At 44.0% G+C, this 25,692-nt stretch overlaps 1 protein-coding gene across 4 annotated transcripts in view; it reads left to right on the top strand.

The window, feature by feature from the left end:
- Nucleotides 1-25,692, top strand: part of dnajc6 (DnaJ (Hsp40) homolog, subfamily C, member 6) — a 197,243-nt gene that overhangs the window by 85,430 nt on the left and 86,121 nt on the right. For all 4 annotated transcript variants that reach the window (XM_072511120.1, XM_072511121.1, XM_072511119.1 and 1 more), the window contains 3 exons: nt 3,208-3,402; nt 14,268-14,385; nt 18,252-18,331. In XM_072511120.1, coding sequence (XP_072367221.1) covers nt 3,208-3,402; nt 14,268-14,385; nt 18,252-18,331 — 393 coding nt within the window. The remainder of the gene's footprint in view (nt 1-3,207; nt 3,403-14,267; nt 14,386-18,251; nt 18,332-25,692) is intronic.

The following is a 25,692-nucleotide window of genomic DNA, read 5'->3' as shown; positions in this document are numbered from 1 at the left end:
GTTTTGTGAGGAAGGTGGCTATGGAGAATCAGCCATATTTATATATTTTTATATATGGGGTGGCGTGAGGGAAATTATGTTTTCAGTTCAGCTTTGTAATAATCATAAACATAACCAGCAGTGTTTAAAACACCAAAATATACCCCCATTCATTTGTGATGGGATTGGAATAAGGCTATGATTGGTTGAGGCTAGGCTGTAGGCTTTGTTGCTCCATATGCAAAGCAATCCTGCTTTCCCTGGCCAACAAGTTGCTGTAAAAGGCACTTAACTTGTGGAGATGACAGCTCGGCCTCTCTTTGCTGTTGGGTTTCTCAAGCCCTGGGAATTAAATCAGGCAACCAGTTACACAGTGGGAGTCTGATTCAAACATGTTGCTGAAGTGTTTAATCCCCAGGATTGGAGACTCTACACCATATTACCTGCTGCCTTAAAAATAACGCCAGGGACACTTGCTTTTGGTTAAGGACATGCTTTGCATTTTTCTAGGGTTTGCACCTCCAAGCCCGTTTTCTCCTGCTTGTCATTGGGGAGTTGGGAAATGGTGGTGGTGCCAATTAATGTTGAACCTATCTTGTCTGTGTTGAATCTTTCTGAGAACAACCAAAACTAACCCCATGGTTCTATTGTTTCATCATTTGGTCCTGTAAGCATTTATCCATTTTTACTGAAGCAATGCTCTCTGCTTGAACCACAACCTTGTTGCAAAGTGTTCCATCAACTGACAGAAGAAATTTATTTTGATCTCTCTCTCTCTCTCTCTCTCTCTCTCTATCCATGCTTAGTGATAAGATAAATTGATAATCCTTTATCAATGGCACATTGCTCACTATCAAAACAGTCTTTGTAATTTTTTTAAGTTCTGTTAAGTCCCCTCATGGCCTTCTCTGTTCCAAAAGAATTACTCCTGATATCTCCAGTCTCTCCTCATAACTAGTTGTCCATCTTTCAGCAACATTCTGCGAAATCTTTGTTGAATGCTGTCTATGGAATTAGTGCCTTTCAGTAATGGGGCACTGAAAATTGCACATGTTGCTCTAGTTATGGCCTAGTCGATGACATATATACATTTGTCAATACTTATTATTCTTGAATTCTCTAGCCTATTTATAAAGCACAAAATGATGTTTTTCTAATGGCATTTTGACTTGACCTGCATTTTGAAGGAATTATGTATTTGAAATCCTTGCTTGTTCTGTTCATTTACCCTTGGTGTATTTTCCTTAAGTGAATATTCCAATTCCGTTTTTCCCCAAAATACATTATTACATTGTCTACAGTTGCATTTGTAACCTGTTCATTCTGTTAATCTCTCTGTCTTGCTGACTAAATGCCGGTGTTGAGATGAGCCAGACAAAACATAAAAGATGCCAAAGCACTGATTTAGACCAACTCTACTTCAATGAAAGTAGAAGCATAATATTTGGCTCCGTGTAACAGGGGAGGAGAAAATTGGCTATACTTCCCTTATCACTATCAACACTGTAAAGCACAGGTGGAAACTTTGGGTAGAGATGGGAATGGGCTTAGCTGTGATGCTCCTAGTCCAATAGCTCGTAGATATTTGGTGTCCAGGCTCTTGTCTGAAGAATTGCCAGCTAGGTCTTTTTAAGGAAAATAATGAATTCACTACACGTGTGGGTCACCAGAAAAGCCAATATTTATCCTCCTAGTTGCCCTTGAGAAGGTGATGTTGGGAAGCTCACTGTTTGACAACTGAGTGGCTTGCTAGCCATTTCAGAGAACATTTCAGAGTTGGCCAAACTGTGGTGAGTCTGAGTTATGTTATGTCAGACAGGGTAAGCATGGCAGATTTCCTACCCAGAGGATATTATTCAACCAGATGGAGTTTGAAATCACAATCCAAAGATTACATTGCCACCACTCCCAGTAATGGGGAGGGGGGGGGTGGGGTAGAGGCAGGCACTGTAGCATAGTGGTTAGCACAGTTGCTTTGCAGCTCCAGGGTCCAGGTTCGATTCCCAGCTTGGGTCTCTGTGCGAGTTTGCATTTTCTCCCTGTGTCTGTGTGGGATTCCTCCGGGTGCTCTGGTTTCCCCCACAGTCCAAAGATGTGCAAGTTAGGTTGATTGGCCATGCTCAATTGCCTTTAGTGTCAAAAAGGTTGGCTGGGGTTACTGGGTTTCGGGGATAGGGTGGAGGTGTGGGTGCTCTTTCCACGGGCCAGTGCAGACTCATTGGGTTGAATAGCCTCCTTCTGCACTGTAAATTCTATGATGCTATTAATAGTAGTACTCCATATTGATTTATTTAACGGAATTTAAATCTGCCAAATTCTGTCGTGGAATTTGAACTTGTCCCCAGATCATTAGTCCAAGCCTTGTAACGTAACATAACTAGTCTCATAACATTACAACTAAAAAACTTTTTCCAGCAAGGTGCTGGAGACTAACTGGCTTCTGTAGAACTCCCTGGCAACATAAATTAGTGATTTTGTGAGGAAAAAATGTGAAGAAATGCTATCGATGTGATGGAACTGGCTTTGCAACTGTAATTTAACTAAAGTATATTTCAGAGGGGAAGTTGGCAAGACCAGAAACATTTGTTTGATCAGTGCCATAAATCTACAGGGAACGTACTGACAAAGAATTGGGGTCCATCTCAAAATTGCACTACAACAAGCATTGTACCATAACCAGTCTAAATTAAGTTTCCTAGTTTTAAAAAATAAATTTAGACACCCAATTCTTTTTTTTTCCAAAGGCAACCTTAGCGTGGCCAATCCACCTGCACATCTTTAGGTTGTGGGGGTGAGACCCAAGCAGACATGGGGAGAATGTGCAAACTCCACACGAACAGTGACCCGAACCGGGATCGAAACTGGATCCATGGCGCTGTGAGATAGCAGTGCTAACCACTGCACCACTCTGCCACCCATTAATTTCCTAATTTCAACGCAGTGGCTAATGCAAAATTATCTACTTTGCCCAATTTCATCTGCCTCCTCTTTCATTCTTTTTTGAGTCATCACCTTTGATTGGAAATGAAACTCCTCCCTAAAGATCTAAATACATTTTGAACTGATAAATATGACCAAATATCTTTTAATATGGGAATTTTCCTCATTTACTCTCTCCATCTTTTAAGCTTGAAAAGGCTGATTAAAGTTAATTTTGGAGATAATAAATGTTATTCATCTTGACAAAGACCGTGTACAAAATGTTGTTGGTTTCTATGTATTTTTCAGATATATAGGATATATCTGTGAAATGGTTTCTGAAAAGCCCACGCTCCCACATTGCAAACCCCTCATCATTAAAACTGTCACCGTGAGCCCAGTCCCATGCTTCAATAAACAGAGGAATGGCTGCCGACCTTTCTTTGAGGTTTTTATTGGTGAAACAAAGATTTTTACAACTGCGCAAGATTATGATAAAATGAGGTAGGTGGTATTTAACTTTAACGAGATATTAATTGGACAATTGTCTGTATAGACCTTGTGAATATTGTGTGCATTTGATCAGTAGGTGACATGAGTCTTACCAAAATTGCTACCACTACTGTTCAAAAATATCAGAGCTTAGAAAAACCAGACTGCAATGTTGGTGTAATCATTGTTTTAACAGAATTGTTAATCCATATAAAAGAAACTGCATAGCAACATTGCTAAAAGAGTAGATAGAGGAGTGTTTTCATGCATTTGTTAATATTGTGAACAATGATTTCCAGCCTTGGATATGTGGTGCCTGCGTAAAGGATCCACAGGGATGCAACACAGTCCAATTCCCTTCTCTTGAGCAGTCTATGGAATTGATGATGACTTGCTTCCTCTCTGGTTTGATGGGTTCTGAGATGCTTAATAAATCCAAGCCAATCTATAGACTCTGCCACATGTGGTATTGAGGGGTTGTGTAAAAGGGTTGTTTGAATATTTGTGCACTCCCACTGATGCCTTGAATTTGTTTCTGTGCATTCCTGATGAAGTGTCTCGCTGTGTTCAGTGCCTTCTCAATTTTGGTCAGTCACAATCCAGGGGCTCCCCAAAGGCGGCAGAGATGTTTTGATAATACAGCAATGAAACAACAAATAGTAGTATTCTGAATGGGTTAGTGATCAATGCATTGGCCAGTGGCCATGTGTGCCATACAGACCATAAAAGCCGAAGCTTTGTTCTCCGTTGTAAGCTGAGTTAGTTGATCTCAGCAGGACATCACTGTTGAATGACTTTAAGAACGTCCGTTGGGCTCGCAATGTGGCATATATGTCTCTACTGGAAGCTCCATACATTAATACTGGGGTTACAAGGCTAAGTTACCCAAAGGCAGAACCAACTTAAATGTTGGGCAGTTCTTTTAGTCTCTCCCAGAAGACGGTGGAATAGGTGGAAGAATTACTCTGCTGCAGGCTTTAGATGAGGGCAGAATCAAGCTTACTTGTGTTACATTCTCCAACGCTCCCATTCTAAGCAATGATTTGGACAAGCTATCAGAGGGTGAGTAGACTTCTGAACTTATACAAATGAAAGATCCGTAAAGACTTGTCACCATCCTGTCCACACACTTGTGATTCTTTACACACGACACCAAATATGTACCCCATCCCACCTAGAGCTATGCATTCCCCTGGGAAAGGCAAAAATCCTGGGAGGATTACAGACCGAGTTAAAAATTGAAAATTCTTTCCAAAGCCTTGGACGATTGAAACTAGCTCAGGAGATCTGGATTTATGTAACAAGATACCTACTTCCTATATGAGGAGATTTGCAATTTTAGAAAAGTAGAGGTAGTTTTAAGGGATTTTATTGGTGGACATCAGAAATTTGGTAAAGTGTGTTTAATTTAATGTTTCTGTGCCTGGATGGGTAAAATCTATAGTTAATTCATGCTGGCAAAGGTGTTTGTATGTATGGGAGTTGGTTTCAAATCCAACTATGATTCTATTGTGCTTAGTGATGGTTATGGCATGAAGAGTAAATAGAAATAAGACATTGCTTAGCAACAAGAGGCCACTTTCCAGGGGGAAGGTCTTTCCTTTGTTCTCCGTTTTTTAACTGGAAGCTAGAGCAGTTGATGACAGGACACTGGGGCATGAACAGCTCTCACCTCTGCCAGGAGAAGCTGAATCGGACAAGGGATTTACAAAGATCCAAGCTTTCTAAGGAACAAGATGCAATCCAGATAACCAGGGAATTGGGACAAAAAAATGTATAAGATGACTGGAACTAAGAGAACAGAAACCAAGGTATTGTTTGAAGAGTTCAAGGAGTTTGAAGAGTTCAAGGAGTTATGAGTTAAAGAGACATTGCAGTAGCCAGATTTAAAGAGGGAAAACAGACCTCAGTGGTAAATCAAAAGTGATGCAATTTTGCTACACTATGGGAATCAAATTTACGACATTCTTGGAATCGAGAGTTAAAGCAATTGTGAACAATTTGTACAACAGTCAAGGCAAAGAAATACTTAAAAGGTGTTGGTGTAATTCCTCAACTGAATTCACTGCTAAACGTAGAGCAGAAGCTCTGTTTAACAGAGACATTGGTAAAACTTGCACTAGATTTTGGAATACAAACCACTGAGGAAAAGCACTATTGTGAGAGAAGATTTTAAAGTGTGTTTTTGGGTGTAGAGTTTGAAAACTCCATGTGACAATTATTGGGGTGGATTTTGAGGAAAATATCAGACACTAAATTGGGTTCAAAATTGAGTGTGTGTTTTGACCACAGCCAATCTGTGTGCTTACAAGGGACTTTGTGTTAATGGAACCGTTGTAGCTTAAGATTTATGTTAGCTTTAAAATCTGTATGTAATTATTAAAAATCTGTATGTAATGGTTGAACTAAAGGGGAAGTAAAGGAGTATTGTATTATCTAATATTTTCATGTTCAATAAAAGTTTTTAACTTGCTGCTAAAACTAATCAGCGGTGCTATGACTCTCTTCCTCCACGCTTTATAAACAAAAAAGTAAAAGTTACAATCTTTTGAGCCAGGCTTCCATTTGGGATCATCCCATCCAGTTATAACATGAACTGGGATCATAACACAACCCAGCCAGAAACCGGTTTATTGCTTGAAGCAATGCATCAAATTAATATTTGCCTTGCTAACTGCCAACCTATTCCATCGTCTTCTGGGGTAAGACTAAACGAACTGCCCAACACTTGAGCTGGTTGTGCCCATGTGTAACCCCAGTCCTCCTTAACCAATTCAATTTAAATAATTGGTCTGCATAATCCAGATCCTCCTTCATTTGATATCGCCCTATAATGACTGCTGATCCAAAGTGTGCAGACCTAGCTCATTGAGCCTCCATGAGTTATTAAGGCTTTTTAAACTGGGAATTAATCTTGCCGTCCTCCTCTACATGCTTTCCAAACACTCAATATACTTAAGACTGCAACCGGATTTTTTAATAGTTGATTTCTTCTATGAATACATCCTCAAATCATTTTGCATTGGCTACAACTTTATAGTATTGGGCATTTGCCTTTAGAGAATCCCCTGTGGAAATGAACCAGTGAAAGCTAGCAGTTCTTTTGTTTGGCAAAAATGGGCACAATGTGTACATGTTCTTTCTGTCTGCCAGGAACAGGGTCCTGTGTATTAATATATGGTGTTTCCAGTAGAGACACGTACGCCACACTCTGAGCCTGACTGACTGACATTCTTAAATTTGTTGTCAGCTTAATGTTTAGCACACTGAGGATTATTTAACAAATTTCACATCTGATGTTGGACACTGTTTTGAGATTTGCATACTCAGGTTGACTGGGTACAGTCTGTACTTTGTCCGTTGCTAACAGTGGAAGTATCATAGAGGCATACAGTATAGAAGAGGTCCTGTGGCCTATCGAGTCTGCACCAACAAAACTACACAATCTACACTAGTCCAACTTGTCAGCACTTGGCCATAGCCTTGAATGATTTGATATTTCAAATGCTCATCCACATCCATGTACTTTTTAATGGTTGTCTGGTTTCCCACCTCTACTACCCTACCCAGGTAGTGTATTCCAGACTGCCACCACCCTCTGGGTGAAAATTATTTTCCTCAAATGCCCTATCAACCCCCTTCCCCTCACCCTAAGATTATGCACCCTCGTGTTTGACCATTCAACTAAGGGGAACAGCTGGTTCATATCCCTCTTAATCATGTACACCTCAATCAGGTCTCCCCTCAGCCTTCTCTGCTTTAAAGAAAAGGATCCCATCCACCCTTCATAGCTTATATGCTCCAGCCCAGGCAACATCCTGGCAAATCTTCTCTGCATTCTCTCCAGTGCAATCACATCCTTCCTCTAGTGAGGACCGACCTCCAGTCAAACAAACAGCCTTCTACCACCATACCTCTACACTCTGTCTCCTACCACTAAGCCAGTTTTGGATCCAACTTGCCAAGCTACCCTGGATCTTTATCCTTCTTTATAAGCCTCTCACCTGGGATTTTATCAAAGGCTTTGCTAAAATCCATATAAACGACATCAACTGTGTGACCCTCATTTACGCACCCAATCACCTCTTCAAAATATTAAATGAAATTTATTAGGCACGACCTCCCTCTTGACAGAGCCATGCTGACTATTCTTGATTAATTCTTCAGAATTTTCTCCAATAGCTTTCCTACCACTGATGTGTGACTCAGTGGTCTGTAATTCCCTGGTTTATGTCTACCACCCTTCTTGAAAAGAAGAACCACGTTAGCTGTTCCCCAGTCCTCTGGTACTTCCCCTGTGGCTAGAGAGGAATTAAAAAGTTGAATCAGAGAACCTGTAATTTCCTCCCTTGCCTCCCACAGCAGCCTGGGATACAACTCATCCAGCCTGACCTGGAGATTTGTCCACTTCTAAGACCGCCAGAACTTCCAATACCCCACTCCCTGTGTTCTAGAACCTCACAGTTCCTCTCCCTGAATTCTGTGCCTATACCCTCCTTCACCTGAGTGATGACAGATGTGAAGTACTCGTTCTAACACCCTACCAATGTCCTCTGGCTCCACACAGATTGCCCTTGGTCCCTAATGGGGCCTATTCTTTCCCTAGTTACCCTCTTCATCTTAATATATTTATAGAGTATCTTAGAACATAGAACATTACAGCGCAGTACAGGCCCTTCGGCCCTCGATGTTGTGCCGACCTGTGAAACCACTCTAAAGCCCATCTACACTATTCCCTTATCGTCCATATGTCTATCCAATGACCATTTGAATGCCCTTAGTGTTGGTGAGTCCACTACTGTTGCAGGAAGGGCATTCCACGCCCTTACTACTCTCTGAGTAAAGAACCTACCTCTGGCATCTGTCCTATATCTATCTCCCCTCAATTTAAAGCTATGTCCCCTCATGCTAGACACCACCATCCGAGGAAAAAGGCTCTCACTGTCCACCCTATCCAATCCTCTGATCATCTTGTATGCCACAATTAAGTCACCTCTTAACCTTCTCTCTAACGAAAACAGCCTCAAGTCCCTCAGCCTTTCCTCATAAGATCTTCCCTCCATACCAGGCAACATTCTAGTAAATCTACTATGCACCCTTTCCAATGCTTCCACATCCTTCCTATAATGCGGCGACCAGAATTGCACGCAATACTCCAAATGCGGCCGCACCAGAGTTTTGTACAGCTGCAACATGACCTCATGACTCCGAAACTTAATCCCTCCACCAATAAAAGCTAACACACCGTACGCCTTCTTAACAACCCTCTCAACCTGGGTGGCAACTTTCAGGGATCTATGTACATGGACACCGAGATCTCTCTGCTCATCCACACTGCCAAAAATCTTGCCATTAGCCCAGTACTCTGTCTTCCTGTTGTTCCTTCCAAAATGAATCGCCTCACACTTTTCTGCATTAAACTCCATTTGCCACCTCTCAGCCCAGCGCTGCAGCTTATCTATGTCCCTCTGTAACTTGTAACATCCTTCCGCACTGTCCACAACTCCACTGACTTAAGTGTCATCTGCAAATTTACTCACCCATCCTTCTATGCCCTCCTCCAGGTCATTTATAAAAATGACAAACAGCAGTGGCCCCAAAACAGGTCCTTGTGGTACTCCACTAGTAACTGGACTCCAGTCTGAACATTTCCCATCAACCACCACCCTTTGTCTTCTTCCAGCTCGCCAATTTCTGACCAAACTGCTAAATCTCCCTGAATCCCATGCCTCTGTATTCTCTGCAGTAGCCTACCGTGGGGAACCTTATCAAACACTTTACTGAAATCCATATACACCATATCAACTGCTTTACCCTCATCCACCTGTTTGGTCACCTTCTCAAAGAACTCAACAAGGTTTGTGAGGCACGACCTACCCTTCACAAAACCGTGTTGACTATCTCTAATCAAATTATTCCTTTCCAGATGATTATACACCCTATCTCTTATAAACCTTTCCAAGATTCTGCCCACAACAGAAGTAAAGCTCACTGGTCTATAGTTACCGGGGTTGTCTCTACTCCCCTTCTTGAACAAGGGGACAACATTTGCTATCCTCCAGTCTTCTGGCACTATTCCTGTAGACAAAGATGACTTAAAGATCAAAGCCAAAGGCTCAGCAATCTCCTCCCTAGCTTCCCAGAGTATCCTAGGATAAATCCCATCCGGCCCAGTGGACTTATCTATTTTCACACTTTCCAGAATTGCTAACACCTCCTCCTTATGAACTTCAAGCCCTTCTAGTCTCGTAGCCTGAATCTCAGTATTCTCCTCGACAACATTGTCTTTTTTCTGTGTGAATACTGACGAAAAATATTCATTTAGCACCTCTCCTATCTCCTCGGACTCCAAGCACAACTTCCCACTACTGTCCTTGACTGGCCCTACTCTTACCCTAGTCGTTCTTTTATTCCTGACATATCTATAGAAAGCTTTAGGGTTATCCTTGATCCTACCTGCCAAAGACTTCTCATGTCCCCTCCTGGCTCTTCTTAGCTCTCTCTTTAGGTCCTTCCTAGCTAACTTGTAACTCTCGAGTGCCCTAACTGAACCTTCATGTCTCATCTTTACATAAGCCTCCTTCTCGCTCTTGACAAGTGTTTCGACTGCTTTAGTAAACCACGGTTCCCTTGCTCGACCACTTCTTCCTCCCTGCCTGACAGGTACATACTTATCAAGGACACGCAGTAGCTGTTCCTTGAACAAGCTCCACATTTCCATTGTGCCCATCCCCTGTAGTTTTCCTCTCCATCCGATGCATCCTAAGTCTTGCCTCATCGCATCATAATTGCCTTTCCCCCAGATATAACTCTTGCCCTGCGGTATATACCTATCCCTTTCCATCACTAAAGTAAACGTAATCGAATTGTGATCACTATCACCAAAGTGCTCACCTACCTCCAAATCTATCACCTGTCCTGGTTCATTACCCAGTACCAAATCCAATATGGCCTCGCCTCTCGTTGGCCTATCTACATACTGTGTCAGGAAACCCTCCTGCACACATTGGACAAAAACAGACCCATCTAAAATACTTGAACTATAGCGTTTCCAGTCAATATTTGGAAAGTTAAAGTCCCCCATAACAATTACCCTGTTGCTTTCGCTCCTATCCAGAATCATCTTTGCAATCCTTTCCTCTACATCTCTGGAACTTTTCGGAGGCCTATAGAAAACCCCTAACAGGGTGACCTCTCCTTTCCTGTTTTTAACCTCAGCCCATACTACCTCAGTAGACGAGTCCTCATCAAACGTCCTTTCTGCCACCGTAATACTGTCCTTGACTAACAATGCCACCCTCCCTCTCTTTTACCACCTTGCCTGAGCTTACTGAAATATCTAAACCCTTGGGATTCTCGCTAAAATCTTGGGATTCTCCCTAATCTTATCTGCCTATTTGCTCTCCTAATTGCTTTCTTACATTCCCCCGCTTCACTTACTACATTGCACTAAGGCCGCCGCTGATTTGCACCCTTTGTACATGTTAAAAGTCTCTTCTTTCTTATCCAGTCCTGAATATTCCTTGACATCCAGGGTTCTTTGGGTTTGTTGCTCTTACATTTCACGCTGAAGGGAATATGTTAGGCCTGTATTCTCCCCATTTCCTTTATGAACATCCTGCACTGCACTACTGTAGCTTTTCCCACAAGAAGCTGTTCCCAGTCTACTTGATGCAAGACCTCATCCTTCTTTCCACCAATATAGTTGGTACCAATGTGTACCACAAGCTCTGACTTTCCCCCTTTAGGATGTCCTGCAACCATTCAATGACATCCCTGACCCAGGGAGGCAAGACACCATCCTGGAGTCATGTCTGTGGCTGTAGAAATGCCTCTCTGTTCCCCTAACTAATCAATCCGCTATCACTGCTCCTTCCACCCCTCCTGTACAGTCAGGCCACTTGTGCTGTCAAAATCTTGGCTCTAACTGCACTCCCTTGAGGAGCCAATGTTCTCTTCAGCTTCCAAAACAGAAAACTGATTTGAGAGCAGGACCCCAGGGGACTTCTGCACCACCTATCTGTTTTGCTTGGATGTCACCCGTCTTTCCCCCAGTCCATTGAGCTGCAGTGTGACCACCTCTTTAAATGTGCTATCCACATAACTCTCAGCCTTATGGATCCACCAGTGTCTTCAGCTGCTGCTCAAGCTCCGAAATCCAGAGCTGAAACTTCTGCAGCTGGGAGTACCTCCCGCATATGTGATCATCTAGGATTCCGGTATGGTTCATGACTTCCCATGTGTGACAGGTTACACGTTCCACTCAGCTGACCTCACCTGATATGTCTTAAATCTACTGGGTCTTTCTTGGAAACTTTCAGAAGTTTAACTTTGGAAGTGAGGTTGGTGTTTCCCCTGACATCGATATACTTGTGATTGTCTTGATGAGTACAAGATATAAACCTTTGACAAAATATCTTTCATCCACAATATTCAATGTTTAATAATGCTTTGTCCTTCGTCATTGTTACAGTAAAAGTTTTTTCAAAACATGGAATCTTCACATGTCATACTTTCATAATAATAATCGCTTATTGTCACAAGTAGGCTTCAATGAAGTTATTGTGAAAAGCCCCTACTCGCCACATTCCGGTGCCTGTTCAGAGAGGCCGGTACGGGTTTCAGCTGCTAGCTGCAAGTTTAAATTTCTCTCTAAACACATGAAGATCGTAACACACTTCCTTCCACCACTGGTTTTAATTCTTTGCCTTTGGGGTGTATGCATATTTAGCATTTGATTAACCCATGCACACTCTACTAAGTTAAGCATTATTTTCCAAACACAGGCCAATACCCCTAAGACTATTCTGTAATATCAAACAACTGATGGCTTTCTAACTCTTAAGAGTTTTTTGGTATAGTCCACAAACTAGCAGATCATTCCCTGAACATTTACATGCAGTTAATTGATTGAAATAGTAAACATAAAAGTTCCTAACAATAATTGGTCTGCCAGCAGATTTAAACTCAGCAAAACAATTGTCTACTTACTGACATCCAGCCAAATGTCAATCCATTGCAGCAGATTGCCACTAATTCCACATGATTCAGTGCTGTGCAAAAGTCTACGTTTAGTACAAAATCAAAGGCCTGAAAGTCCAGTTGGACAATGAATACAGAATTTCCCTCAAACATTAAACGCCTTTTTGGAAAAAAAAAAATTCAGATTGGCAAGGCACAGCCTTCTTTCTGGAGGCTTTGTCAGTTGTCCTTACTGTAGCATTCTCTGTCCATGTGGACATCAATGCATCCCTAATGATTTCCTTGAGTATTTTCCCTACCTTTGATACCAAACCTAATGGGACTAGGGTTACCTGGTTCTGCCTTATTCCTCCTTTAATAATAGGCTACATTAGCCACCTTACACTCTGAGAACAGCCCTGGAGTCTGATGGCCTCTGGTATTCTGAAAATAATCAAATATTTCAATTATATTTAACACTAATTATATAACAAAATATACTATATTTTGTACTAAAGTTAGATGTATGGAAAGACTTAAGAATCATCTAAGTTCTACTTCAAAACATTTCTTATCAATATAGTGTCAAGTCCAGTATTAGCTTGTACTAGTATGAGTTACCACCTTCAGGAGTGAGGGGGAATTCGATGGTAAATTAATCATTTTGTAGACCCAACCCCTGATTGATTTGGCAGGTAGGTTCGATGTGGACTGCACTCGATGCAGGGAAGCTAGAAACAGACATCTAACACTGGAGAAGATCCAATACTGTTTTATTCAACGATAGAACTGATGTACATATATCAGCTGTGGGTCGACACTATACTGAACTGACTGGAGACCTTGTAGTAGCCTGACCAGACTTACTAGCTATCACATGGTGTTTGCACTTGCTAGCTCGTGGACTCTGTCTCAGTGGCTGGGTCCCGAGAGCGCGGGAAACCTAGTGCCTTCTGGCTTTATAGTGGTCGTGTCCTGTCTGGTGATTGGCTGCACTGTGTTGTGTGCTTACTGGTCATCCTGTGTGTCAATCACTGCCTGTCTGCATCTCATTATATACATGAGTGGATATTATGACAACCCCAACTTGTGTCAAAATTCTATGTGTGGTTCATTGTATCACATCACTATCCAAATGCTGGATTGTTGTACAATGAGCAAGTAATTGTATTTTGAGTAAAGAAATAAAATGAAGTAAAAAGCGTACTGATTTGCTTCACTGTACAAAGGCACAACATTTATCCCTGGGCTTGACAGCTATGTCGATAAGAAATGTTTGAAGTAGAATGCAGATGAGACTTTAGGCTTGATTCTTAAGTATTTTCATACATTTAACTTCAGTAGTACATTATATTTTATAACATAACTGATATATTTGGTTAATCTTTGAGCTATGTTCAGAGACAATGAAATGAGTATAAAAGAAATGTTTGAGATTGAAAGGGAACAAATACTGTAGTTCAAAATTATAGTTGTGATTTTTGTTTTGTTTTGAGTGACCTACAACATTAACATAATGGGCATGCACTATTTTTTTTTAAACTGATTCACAGGATGGGGGCATCATTGGCTTGGCCAGCAGTTATTGACCATCTAATTGAAAAATATTACAAATAGATGATTTTGGGATGATTTATTAGGAGATTGAATAGAGAAGGGAGAACAGTCTAATGTTTGGTTATGGTCCTGGTCATTACATTCAAATATTTAGCACTCTCAAAACTACTATGCAACTATTTCTAATGCTGCACCTCATATTTGTGATGTCTTCGATGTATAGATTGCATTTTGTTGTCGATCGGTCTGTTTTTCTCCATCCTCCTCGTGAAGCTGTGTACAAAATAAGGCCAAATAAGACTTAATTTCTTTCTTTAAAAGTTAGAGTTCACAATTTTAAAATTTCTTAAATCCCAAAGAGAACACCGAATCCAGGAGGGGAAAATATTTGCTTCTTTGGGTGTTAGTGCCCATGGTGATGTCGTTGTTGCTGCATTTCATATGCGATCGACAATTGGCGGAAGACTTCAAGCAAAGGTTGGTCCATGTTGTTTCACATATTAACTCCAATACTATTAATTAGATGGCGCTATGTGAATTTTATAAACTTCACAAGACGTAGGAAAGCACAAACCTGTGCAGATTTTTCAGCAATTGAAGCTGAAGCCTCTCATAAAGTGAACTAGAATTGCTCTGGAATGCACAAGAGACTTTGCTGTCACTGGAATGATAGAGAACCTCATGTTTTCTCTATTCCCAAGTTTTGAAGGATCGAACTTCTCAGGTATTCCATAATCTCTATTGGCCGGGGACAGTACCAAAATAAAAGGAACGATTTGAAATATCAGTTAACATGATCAGAAAGGGAAGCTGGGTTGTTAGCAATTTGGTGATAATGGGATCAAAGGAGTAGGGCATAGAGCTTCTGGGCAAGATGTATTTGAAAGTGGCAGCGGAATAAACAGGAGAAAAGCTAGAAAGATGTTGACTCGGGTGTGGCTAGATCAAACCTGAGATTATGGGGAGGAGACTGGAGGAAGTTTGGTTTGGGTCATGTGTAGGGAGTTGAAAAGAAGTAGCGGAACAAAAAAGGAAGGAGAAAGGCCTGAATTAATATTACAACTTTCACAACCACCAGCCGTCTTACTGCACTTGCAGCCAATGAAGAACTTTCGAAATGTAATCATTGTTTTATTGTAAGAAATATGGGGCGAAATTTTCCCCCAACGGCGCGATGTCCGCTGACTGGCGCCAAAAACAGCGCCAATCAGACGGGCATCGCGCCGGCCCAAAGGTGCGGAATGCTCCGCATCTTTGGGGGCCGAGCCCAACATTGAGGGGCTAGGCCGACGCCGGAGGGATTTCCGCCCCGCCAGCTGGCGGAAATGGCGTCTGTTGCCCTGCCAGCTGGCGCGGAAATGCGACGCATGCGCGGGAGCGTCAGCGGCCGCTGACAGTTTCCCGGCGCATGCGCGGGAGAGTCAGCGGCCGCTGAAAGTTTCCCGCGCATGCGCAGTGGGGAGAGTCACTTCCGCCTCCGCCATGGTGGAGGCCGTGGCGAAGGCTGAAGGGAAAGAGTCCCCCACGGCACAGGCCCGCCCGCGGATCGGTGGGCCCCGATCGCGGGCCAGGCCACCGTGGGGGCACCCCTCAGGGTCAGATCACTCCGCGCCCCCCCAGGACCCCGGAGCCCGCCCACGCCGCCTGGTCCCGCCGGTAAATACCAGGTTTAATTTACGCCGGCGGGACAGGCACTTTCTGGGCGGGACTTCGGCCCATCCGGGCCGGAGAATTGAGCGGGGGGGTCCCCCCAACCGGCGCGGCCCGATTCCCGCCCCCGCCCAATCTCCGGTACCGGAGACTTTGGTGGGGGAGGGGGCGGGATTCACGGCGGCCAACGGCCATTCTCCGACCCGGCGGGGGGTCGGAGAATGACGCCCCTGGTGTGGAATTTTCCCATTTGTTTTTCAAAATGCCAGGCTCAGATAGAAAACCGGCATGCAGCTCTCCAGCTGCACAGACCAGTATTCTCTCAGGATCTTGAGCCTTTCTGAGTAAAAAGAAAAAGAGGTTCTGTGGTTTGCAGTGTCACTCTGGTCGGGCGTGACCTGATAGAGGCAGGAAGGCTGACTCTACAGAGATCGGAGTGCCATCAGCACAGAAACTGAAGTGCTCCCAGCCCCCGCGAAGCCCCCCACTCCCATATAAATGATAGGACCCCCCCCCTCACAAGCATTGAGGTGGGTACCCCCCTCCCCTAACACAGAAGAAGCGACAGAGCCCCCCACAGCAGAAGCGACAGGACCCCTTGCCCTCCCCACAATAATGCCAATATTGGGATCACCCCCCTGGCAGGTATTGAGTGACTCACCACCCTTTGAAGGCATCGGGCGTCCCCCCTCACCACCTCTTGTATTCCCCCCCCCCCCCCCCCCCGCTCCTCCGCAGGCACTTGCCGATGCCCTCTCACCACCACAACCCCCCCCCCCCCCCCTTACTGGCATCAGGGCGGCCATCCCCAACTACCGGAGCCATGGGGGTACTCTTTTTTTCCCCCCTCATGGGCATCAGCCCCACCGACCCACATCTGGGGCTGTCCAGAATGCACAGGCTGTCACCGCCAGTCTGACAGTGTTAACCTGTGCCATGGGGCAGTGCCAGGGCACTGTTTGGGCATGTCCCTCTCCCCCGGAGGCTATACTTACGTTAGCACCCCTGGGGGATCCCCTCAACTGAATTGTGATTTTCAAAGTCTGTGATAACCCTAAGTGAGGCGGGGGGGGGGGTGGGGGGGGGGGTGGGGGGGGGGGGTGGGCGGGGGTCGTCATGTGGGGGCTGGTTGACTAATTATTTTAACGTGCATGCAAAACCATTAAAATTAGTTTCTTGAACCTTTGTGGGTGTGAACCTTGTGATGTCACTGGCGAGGTGGCGTGGAAAATCAGGAAACACGATTACACATCCTTAGAACTGCACAGTGTCAGTCTTTATTTCTGTGCTCAAGTCCTGAGAGGGACTTTATAAAAAAAACATTTAGAGTACCCCATTCATTTCTTCCAATTAAGGGGCAGTTCAGCGTGGACAATCCACCTTGCCTGCACATCTTTGGGTTGTGAGGGCGAAACCCACGCAAACACGGGGAGAATGTACAAACTCCACACGGACAGTGACCCAGGGCCGGGATTGAACCTGGGACCTCGGCGCCGTGAGGCTGCAGGGCTAACCCACTGCGCCACCGTACTGCCCCCAAGTCCTGAGTGGGACTTGAACCCAGAACATTGATTCAGAGGCGAGAGTGCTACCAACTGTGTCATGGCTGACACCGAACAAATGTTCTCCATCTAAATGATAAGAAATCCATCAGTTTCTCATACTTGTTGCAGCGGAGGGCGGAAGACAATAGATAGTGGAGAAGCCAAGCTGAGGGTTATCTTCACACTCGAGGATCATTCCAAGTAGGCCGTTTTGAGTGGAAAGTGAGGCCCAATTAGGCTTGATGTAGTATAACCAAGGTTGGTCATGGATAGCTAAACCAGTGAGGCACAAACATGTTTAAATATGTGTCCCTTCATCACAAGGGACTGAAGATTAGATCAACGACAGAGGAAATTAACCGGAAAATAAGAAGGTAGAAGTGAAGAATTACTGGGGATCAAGACATTAAAAATATAAAAATAAAATGGCGAGAAAGGCTATTGGGTACAACAAGCTTCCCTACCTCATTCCATGTTTCAATCTCTTTCTCTCCAGCAAATCATTCTGATAACCTTTTGAACTGATTTATACTGTCCACTTCAACAGCCTTCCTGAAAAATGTATTACAAAATTCTGTTGGGTGAAGGTGTTTTCCATGGTCCTTGTCTTTAAAAACAATTAATGTTCATTTTGTTATTTGAACCCTTCACCCCAGTGAACAATTTGCTTGGATCCACTTTGTCCATTCCTTAAAGTTGGTCACCTCAACGTAACCTATCTGCCAAATATAGTGCATTTCTGTTGTGATTTTGTTTCCAGTCATCCTTCTCATCCTGGATCTGTTTACCGATCACTTATTTTTCCATGATGACTCTTTCTTTCATTTACTTGTTAAAACTGTTTTGCATAATCTGTTTTGTAGCCACATAAACTTGCAAGTTACTGACTGCAGACCGAAGAAAATAATTTTTTGTAAAATTCTGTGATTTCAAGATCTCCAATCCGACACTGCAATCTGCACAATTTCAAAACCTAGCATGTCTATGAATTTGACAACTTGGTTGAAACTGGTTGTTGGTACTTATCGTGTTCAGTGCAATAAATTGTATCCATTGAGAACTGGAATTCTTGTTCTGTTCATACTATAACTTGAGCTTTGCCTCTTCTCTTATTAGAACTTGAGATTTTTTTTCCCTTATCTACTTTAGTTAACAAACACACAAATATTCCAGATCCAAGTCCATACTGGATTCATTGCTCCTGGAACTTCTGTATTAAAGTTTACAAAGTGAGTAATAACTTGCTTAATGTGATTTTATCCATTGAAAATACATTTATGGGCATTTTGTTTCCACAGAAAACATGTTGTGCCTCAAGGACAACCTTTGTTGACTGTTTTTGAGATTTTAATACTTCCGATACTTGCTGCAATCTGTGTATTTTGGAATAGGTGCTTGAAATTCTTGATTTGCAGAATTAAATGTCAATTTCTCTCATGTAGAGATAGTCAATTCAGAGTGACACAGTTTTACATCACTTAACAGTTTAATCACAGATATTTATCGACTGTTACTGTTTCAAAGACCTAGATTAACCTCAAAATGTGAATAGGAAAATGTGGAAATGCACAGCAGCTCCATTAGCATCTGAAAAGAAAAAGTTCTTCTCTTTGGGAAGAAACCCTTCATTGGTGCAATATAATGAATAGTTCCACCAAAATTTCTAACTTTTATTCTCTTAAAATGCTTGCTGTCTGACATGTTCCTTTCCAGAATTTTCCATTTTGTGTTAGAAATGTTGTCCGTAAAGCTTCCCAGTGATTAATATTCACTTCCTCCCATGAATGGATTATGAAATTTCTTTGCTATTTTGTAACGTCTTGCCAAGTATTGGGTAATAAATGTTGCAGATGGAGATGCAGATAACTTGGATAGAGTTTTACATTTCTTTTCTCGCTAACTTATAATTTTCAATTTATTGAAGAAAATGGCTGGAATATTGTGAATTTAGATACCCATCTTTATTTTTGTAACAAATGCCCATGCCTGTCCATATTTTCTAGATATCTTCTGAAGCAAAGCCTTGTGTACATGTCCTAAACAATTAATTTTTGTATAAATTATTGGTACTACAATAATCTTGAGGGAGACTATGAACTTATTTTCCCAGTTATTAACTGAAAGAGCTTTCTGAGATGTCGGCTTGTTCCTCAACCCACCGTGATTGACAGGGCCCTTGACTATGTCTGCCACATTTCCTGCACATCCGCTCATACCCCTTTCCATCCTCCAGAATCACGATAAGAGTTCCACTTGTCTTCCTCTTTCATCCCATCAGCTTTAAAATACAGCAAATTTTCACTCATTTCAGCAACCACCTATGTGATGGCACCACCAAACACAACTTCCCCGTCCCTTTCAGCATTCATCTGTGGTATTTTGGTCCACTCCTCCATCACCTCCAATGCCCTGAGCCTCCCCATGGCATCTTTCCATACAAACACAAGAGATGTAATACCTTCCCTTTAACACCCTCTCTCCTCACCATCCAACACCCCAAACATTCCAGGTGAAGCTGTGATTTACATTGATTTAGTTTACTGTATTAATTGCTCACAATGAAGTTTCCTCTTTAATGGGGAGACCAAATGCAGATCAGCTGACCACTTTACAGAACACCTCTGTCCAGCACAAGCTTCCAGTGGCCTGTCATTTTATTTCCCCATTTTGTTCTCATGCTGACATCCATGTCCTTGGCCTGCTGTGCTGTTCCAGCGAAGCCCAACGTAAGCTTGAGGAACAGCACCCCACCTTTTTATTAGGCACTCTCTCCCCTTGTTTTGTTTTATTTGTGTTTAGGATTTTTGCTTTCAGACAGGAGCACATCCTTACTTTCTTTGTTTCACTTCTTGCCCCTTCACCATTCCCTTTGGCCCTGGACGATTGATCTCTCTTTCAATCTCAGCTGTCTTCCATCCTATTACATACCTTCCTTTTGTCCTTGCCCACTCGAGCCTTGCTCAAATCCTAGTACACCTCTAACTTTTCTCAGTCCTGATGAAATGTCCTTTCTCCCTTCACAGACGTTGCCTGACTTGCTGAGTATTTTCTATTTTCAGCATTTTATGTTTTTATTTCACATTTCCTGCATTCACGGTATTCTGCTTTTCAATTGTACTAAATGGATTACAAAGCATTCCAATCCAGCATGGGCTGTGAAGTAAATTTATACTTACCAGGATTGATGAGTTTGATCTCCATTACTGGAAAGAGGATAAAGACAGGTCTTTTTAAGCACAGTGATTGTTAGTGTTCTCACAATCGAGAGACCAAAATTAATAATCTGGCATATGCGAGTTCAAATCTAACTGTGGCAGTTGGTGGATTTGAATTTAGTTAATAAATAAATTGGGATGAAAACGCTATCATCACCAATAGTGAGTATGAAGTTATCATGATAAAACTCAACTAATTCACTAATTTCCTTGAGGAATGGAAACCTGCTCTCCTGGTCAGGTCTGGTCCATATGTTACTTCAGGCCCACAACAATGTGGTTGACATTAAACTACTGTCTAAAATTGTCACACAGTTGTATCAAACTAGTATAAAAAATTACAATAAGAGTAAAATGAAACAGACCACTCTGCATTGAGCTTGACGTTAGACACAAACGCAACAAGGGTGCACTCCGTCCAGTCCAGTAGTCTCCGCAGAAGCCTCTTCCCAAATTTTTGACAACTTATGTCAAAATTGGAACTGTCTCACTCGTCCAACCATAGATTGACAAAGGCATTCTCTCAAAATCGTACCTATCAGCCCACATTCCAGGCTTCTCCATCACCATCTTTGGGTATGCCTTGTGCCACTGGCAGGACAGACCCACCCTGTGGTATATTGTCAGGAAAAAGTGATCCTGGAATCCTCAACACTAGGATCCATAAAGTTCCATGGCATTAGATCAAATTTGGGCAACAAAACTGAGTGCTGATGATCACTGGCCACTCTCCCTCAGCTGGCCAATCAGTACTACTCTATTCTGAAGACCTCTTGGAAGAGGCACCAAGGGTAGTATAGCACATGATGTAGTCTGGGTGGATAACTATTTCCATAACCAGAATGGTAGCACCACTGCCAACTGAGTCCAAATGGAGATAACTGCCAGGTTGGGCATGTCACAGGTGATGGGAGAACCAGCAGTAGGGTTAAAAAATAAACAAACTTATTTGTCCTCGTGTTTACTAATCTGCCCATCACAGATGCATCTGCCTAGGACAGGAGTGACCACCAACCTTGAAGTCTCACCTTAACACTGCAGATGCCCTCCCTTGTGTTGTGTGGCACTACCATCATGCTAAATGGAATAGATTCAGAATAGATATAGCAGTTCAAAGCTAGATATCTATGAGACGCTTTGGGCCAGCAGTAGCAGAAGAATTGTATTCATCACAATCTGTAACCTCATGACCTTGCATATCCCACACACTTGTCAATACCATCAACTCTAACATATTAATGCAACAGCACAGGATGACCACCTGACTAATGTTGTTCAGCAGAATCAGCTCTGTAGCCAGTGAAGTGATCCCGACACCAACAGATCTGATCATAAATGCTGTACTCCTGCTTTATCCAATTTTGAATGACCATGGGAGGGGGAGCTCCATGAAAATTCATTTCCTGGGATGGTGGAGCCTAGAATGTGAGTGCAAAAGAAAAAGCAAAATACCTACTTCTGTCAGAAGTGCAAAGTGGATGATCCATCTCAGCTGCCTCTTCTGCGATGTTCTTTCTAAATTCTCTTTGCTGTGTGCACTGCACTGTCCTTTTAAGGGTGACATACAGCATGCATGTGCACATCCTAAAGAACACATTGCTTGTGTGTGACCTATTTATTCCCTGTGCAGTAGATTCCTAATTTCTGAGCTTCCTCACAAAAGCCAGTCTTTCACACTGAATACAGCAAAGTCTGGGCCCTGATAATATGCTAGCTCTCGTGCTGAAGATCTGTGCTCCAGAAGTAATAGTGCCTCAAGCCAAGCGGTTTCAGTATAGCTGCAACACAGGCATCAACCTGACAATGTGGAATATTTCCCAGGTATCTCCTGTTAACAAAAAGCACAAACTCAATCCTGCCAATTACTGCACCATGAGCCAAATCTCAATCATCAAAAAAGTGATGGAAACTCTCATTGGCCATGCTATCAAGTAGCACTTAAACACCAGTAAGTAACTTGTTCACTGAAGCTTGGCTTGGACTCTACCAGGCCAACTTGACTCCAGACCTCACTACAGCCTTGGTACAAAGATGGAAAATGGAGGGTGACTGCAGCATTTCGGAGAATGAGAACAAGCAGCCCAGTAAAATTGAAGTAAATAAGAATTGGAGGATAAACCCTACTGGCTGGAGTCATGCCTCCCACAAAGGTAGATGACTGTTGTTGCCATAACTTCCAAGACATTGCAGTTCCTCGGTCAGTGTCCTAGACCTAACCATCTCAGCTGTTTCATTGATGACCTTGCCCATTGTATGATGTTCAGTTCCATTCATAGTTCACCCAGATAATGAAGCAGCTTGTGCCTGCATGCAGCAAAATGTGGACAGTATTCAGGCTTGGGTTGATGAACGGCAAGTAACATTTGCACCACACAAGTCAGAGAATCACACAATCCTTGTAGTGCAAAAGGAGGCCATTCGGCCCATTGATTCTGCACCAACCCTCTGAAAGAGCACCTTACCTAGGCCCACTCAACCACTCTAACCCCACTTAACTGGCACATCTGTGGGAGGAAACCGGAGCATCTGAGGGAACCCACACAGACACGGGCAGAAAGTGGTGGGCAATGATGAGCATCTATCAATTTTCCAACTACCATTGACATTCAATGTCATTACTGTTGCTGACAGTCCCACCATCAAGTTGGGGGGGGGGGCGGTCAAGAACATAACTGTTACATTAATGCTGTTCCGACCAAGAGCAGGTCTAAAGGGTATTCAGTGGTGAATGACTCACCTTCTGATTCCATGAAAGCTTTCCACCATCTACACTGCAAATGTGAGAGGTGTAGTGGCATAACCTGCACATCTCCAACAACACTGAAGAAGTTTGACAACATCCAGGACAAAACAATCCCCTGCGTCACACCCTAAGCATTCACCCCCTTCATCACTGACACATTGTGGACCATCAACAAGATTCATTGAAGCAACTTGCCAAGGCTGCTTCCACACAGCACCGCCCAACCCAGAACAAAGGCAGCAGACGGAAAAGCACAAGCTCCACATCCTTTCCAAACAACATTCCATCTGGATTTGGGAATAGTAGTACCATCTCTTCATCGTCACTGGGTCAGATTCCGAGGATTCTCTATCTCACTCCATTGTGAGTGCATCTTCACCACATGGACTGCAGTGGTTCGTAAGGTTGACGCAACGTCATTTTCAGGATAATTATAGAAGAGCAATTACAAAACTGGCCTTGCCAGTGATGCCCACATCCCATGAATAAATAAAACAAAACATTTGTATTAAATTAGTAGCCTAATTTGTACATTTTTAAAATAAATTCATTCGTGCGATGCTGGTATTGTTGGCTGGATACCATTGTTGCACTGAATTACACACAAGAAGCATAATAGAGTAATCTGGGAAATAATTCTTGGCCAATTTTCCCTCCCTCCATGGGAAATGGAAAGTCTGCTAAGAATATTTGACTGGAGAACAGAAATTGAGTGGAGTCAGGAAAAACATTGATAGTCTAACGTGTGATTCTAACGCCCTGTAATCTGGACAGCTGCAGCATTAAAAGAGTAACAATTTCTGTCTCAACCCAAAGTGGTTGGGTGGAATTTCATGCCCTTTGGGAAAACCTCAGATGTTGTGACTACTACCTCTGTACGGGTCAGAGGTGTACCAACAGATGGAATCCTCTAGGAGTCAACCAATTAAGAGGCAACTTTTTTTTCTCCTATCTAATTAAAGACAAGAATTGGGGGCTGGATTCTCCATTATTGAGACCATGTCCACACTCCGGCGTCAAAACGGTGGAGTTATACTCCTGAAATTCCTGCAAAAAAGTGGAAGAATTCTTAACCCTGCAGGGGGCTAGCAGAGACCCGGAGTGAGTCTCGCAGCTTTTGCTGCAAATACAGGTCCCCGCACTTCCGGGTCAGAGGCTTCGCCGTGCTCCATGGCAGACTCGGACTGCGGGTACAGACCCAAGAAAAAGACCCCCGATCAGCCACGCGCCTGACCCTCAAATACCCGCACATTAATGCCCGACCGTCTATAAGGCCTAGTCCGCAGCCGCCACGTGAGCATCCCGACCGGCAATAGCAGGTTAGTTCCACGCCGTTGGGAACTCGACCGGTTGGGAACGCAAGATTGCTAAGCGGGCCTTTGGCAATGGCTCCCCGATGGCGTGGCATACTCCCTGGTTTCGGTGCCCGAAGAATCGCCGAACCGCTGCCGGGCCCGATTATGCCGTCAAACTGGATTCTCCGCTCCGGCACCGCCCGCGATTTCAGCATCAGGCTGTGGAAAATCCAGCCCTGTGTCTTTGAAGTGGGAGGCCCAATCTGAGGGTATTCATCATTGAATGGATGATGGTTCCCACTGGGAGAATTGGCGCCGCTGTGGAAAGTCGGGGTATATGAGGTAACCTCAACATGGAGGCGCCTTCAGAAGTCTGCTGAAAATTTAAACAGAAGGAAGGTCCATGGGTCTTGGGGCTTTCTGGGGGAATATTCATGGCTGAGACTGCAGCCATTGATTCATGAAGCTCAAGAATGGGGCCAGTGAGATGACGGACCACTGGCCCTCTGGCCTGCAGTCAGGCTGCTCCTTCCAGATGCTGCTGGCTCCTCACCTTCGCCTTAAGCATGCCTTAATCGACCCTAATTGGCTAATTTGTCACTGCCGCTTATAGTCTGCCTTTGGTGAAAATGCATAGAGGTGAAAATGCTTTGGAGAATTGACCCATGTTAAACATCTTGGGCGAAATTCTCCGTTATCGGCGCAAAGTCCGCCGATCGGCGCCAAAAACGGCGCAAATCCGACTTTCATCACGCCTCCCAAAACGTCTCAAAGTCTCCGGCCCGGAATGGGCTAGCAGCGACGTGACGGGATCCGCGCTTGCTCACGTGCTTCATGCCATGCGGCATCATACACGCCGCACGGCGTGATGGCTCATCAGGACGCGCTGCTCCCCCCCACCCGACCGGAACACCTGACCGGGATGGCCGCTCAGCCCCGAGGTTCCAGTCACGGGATGTGGAGACGCTCCTGGACGCAGTGGAGCAGAGGAGGGAGGCCCTGTATCCCGGACACGGCCGCAGAGTTGGCCCATGCCACAGCCGGCGTCTGTGGAGGGAGGTGGGAGAGGCCGTCACCGCTGTGGCCCTGACACCACAGACAGGCACCCAGTGCCACAGGAAGGTGAACAACCTGGTCAGAACAGCCAGGGTGAGCCTCCCCCCCCCCCCCCCTGTCCGATATCCCCCTCCCCCATATCCCACCCTCCCCCATATCCCCCCATCCCCCATATCCCCCCCATCCCCATATCCCCCCCTCCCCCATATCCCCCCTCCCCTATATCCCACCCTCCCCTATATCCCCCATATCCGCCTTCCCCCATATCCCCCCTCCCCATA

The sequence above is a fragment of the Scyliorhinus torazame genome, chromosome 7 (genome assembly GCF_047496885.1).
Source record: "Scyliorhinus torazame isolate Kashiwa2021f chromosome 7, sScyTor2.1, whole genome shotgun sequence".
In the NCBI taxonomy this organism is placed as follows: Eukaryota; Metazoa; Chordata; class Chondrichthyes; order Carcharhiniformes; family Scyliorhinidae; genus Scyliorhinus; species Scyliorhinus torazame.
Note: the sequence above shows the minus strand (reverse complement) of the source record. Positions and strands in the feature narration are given on the sequence as shown.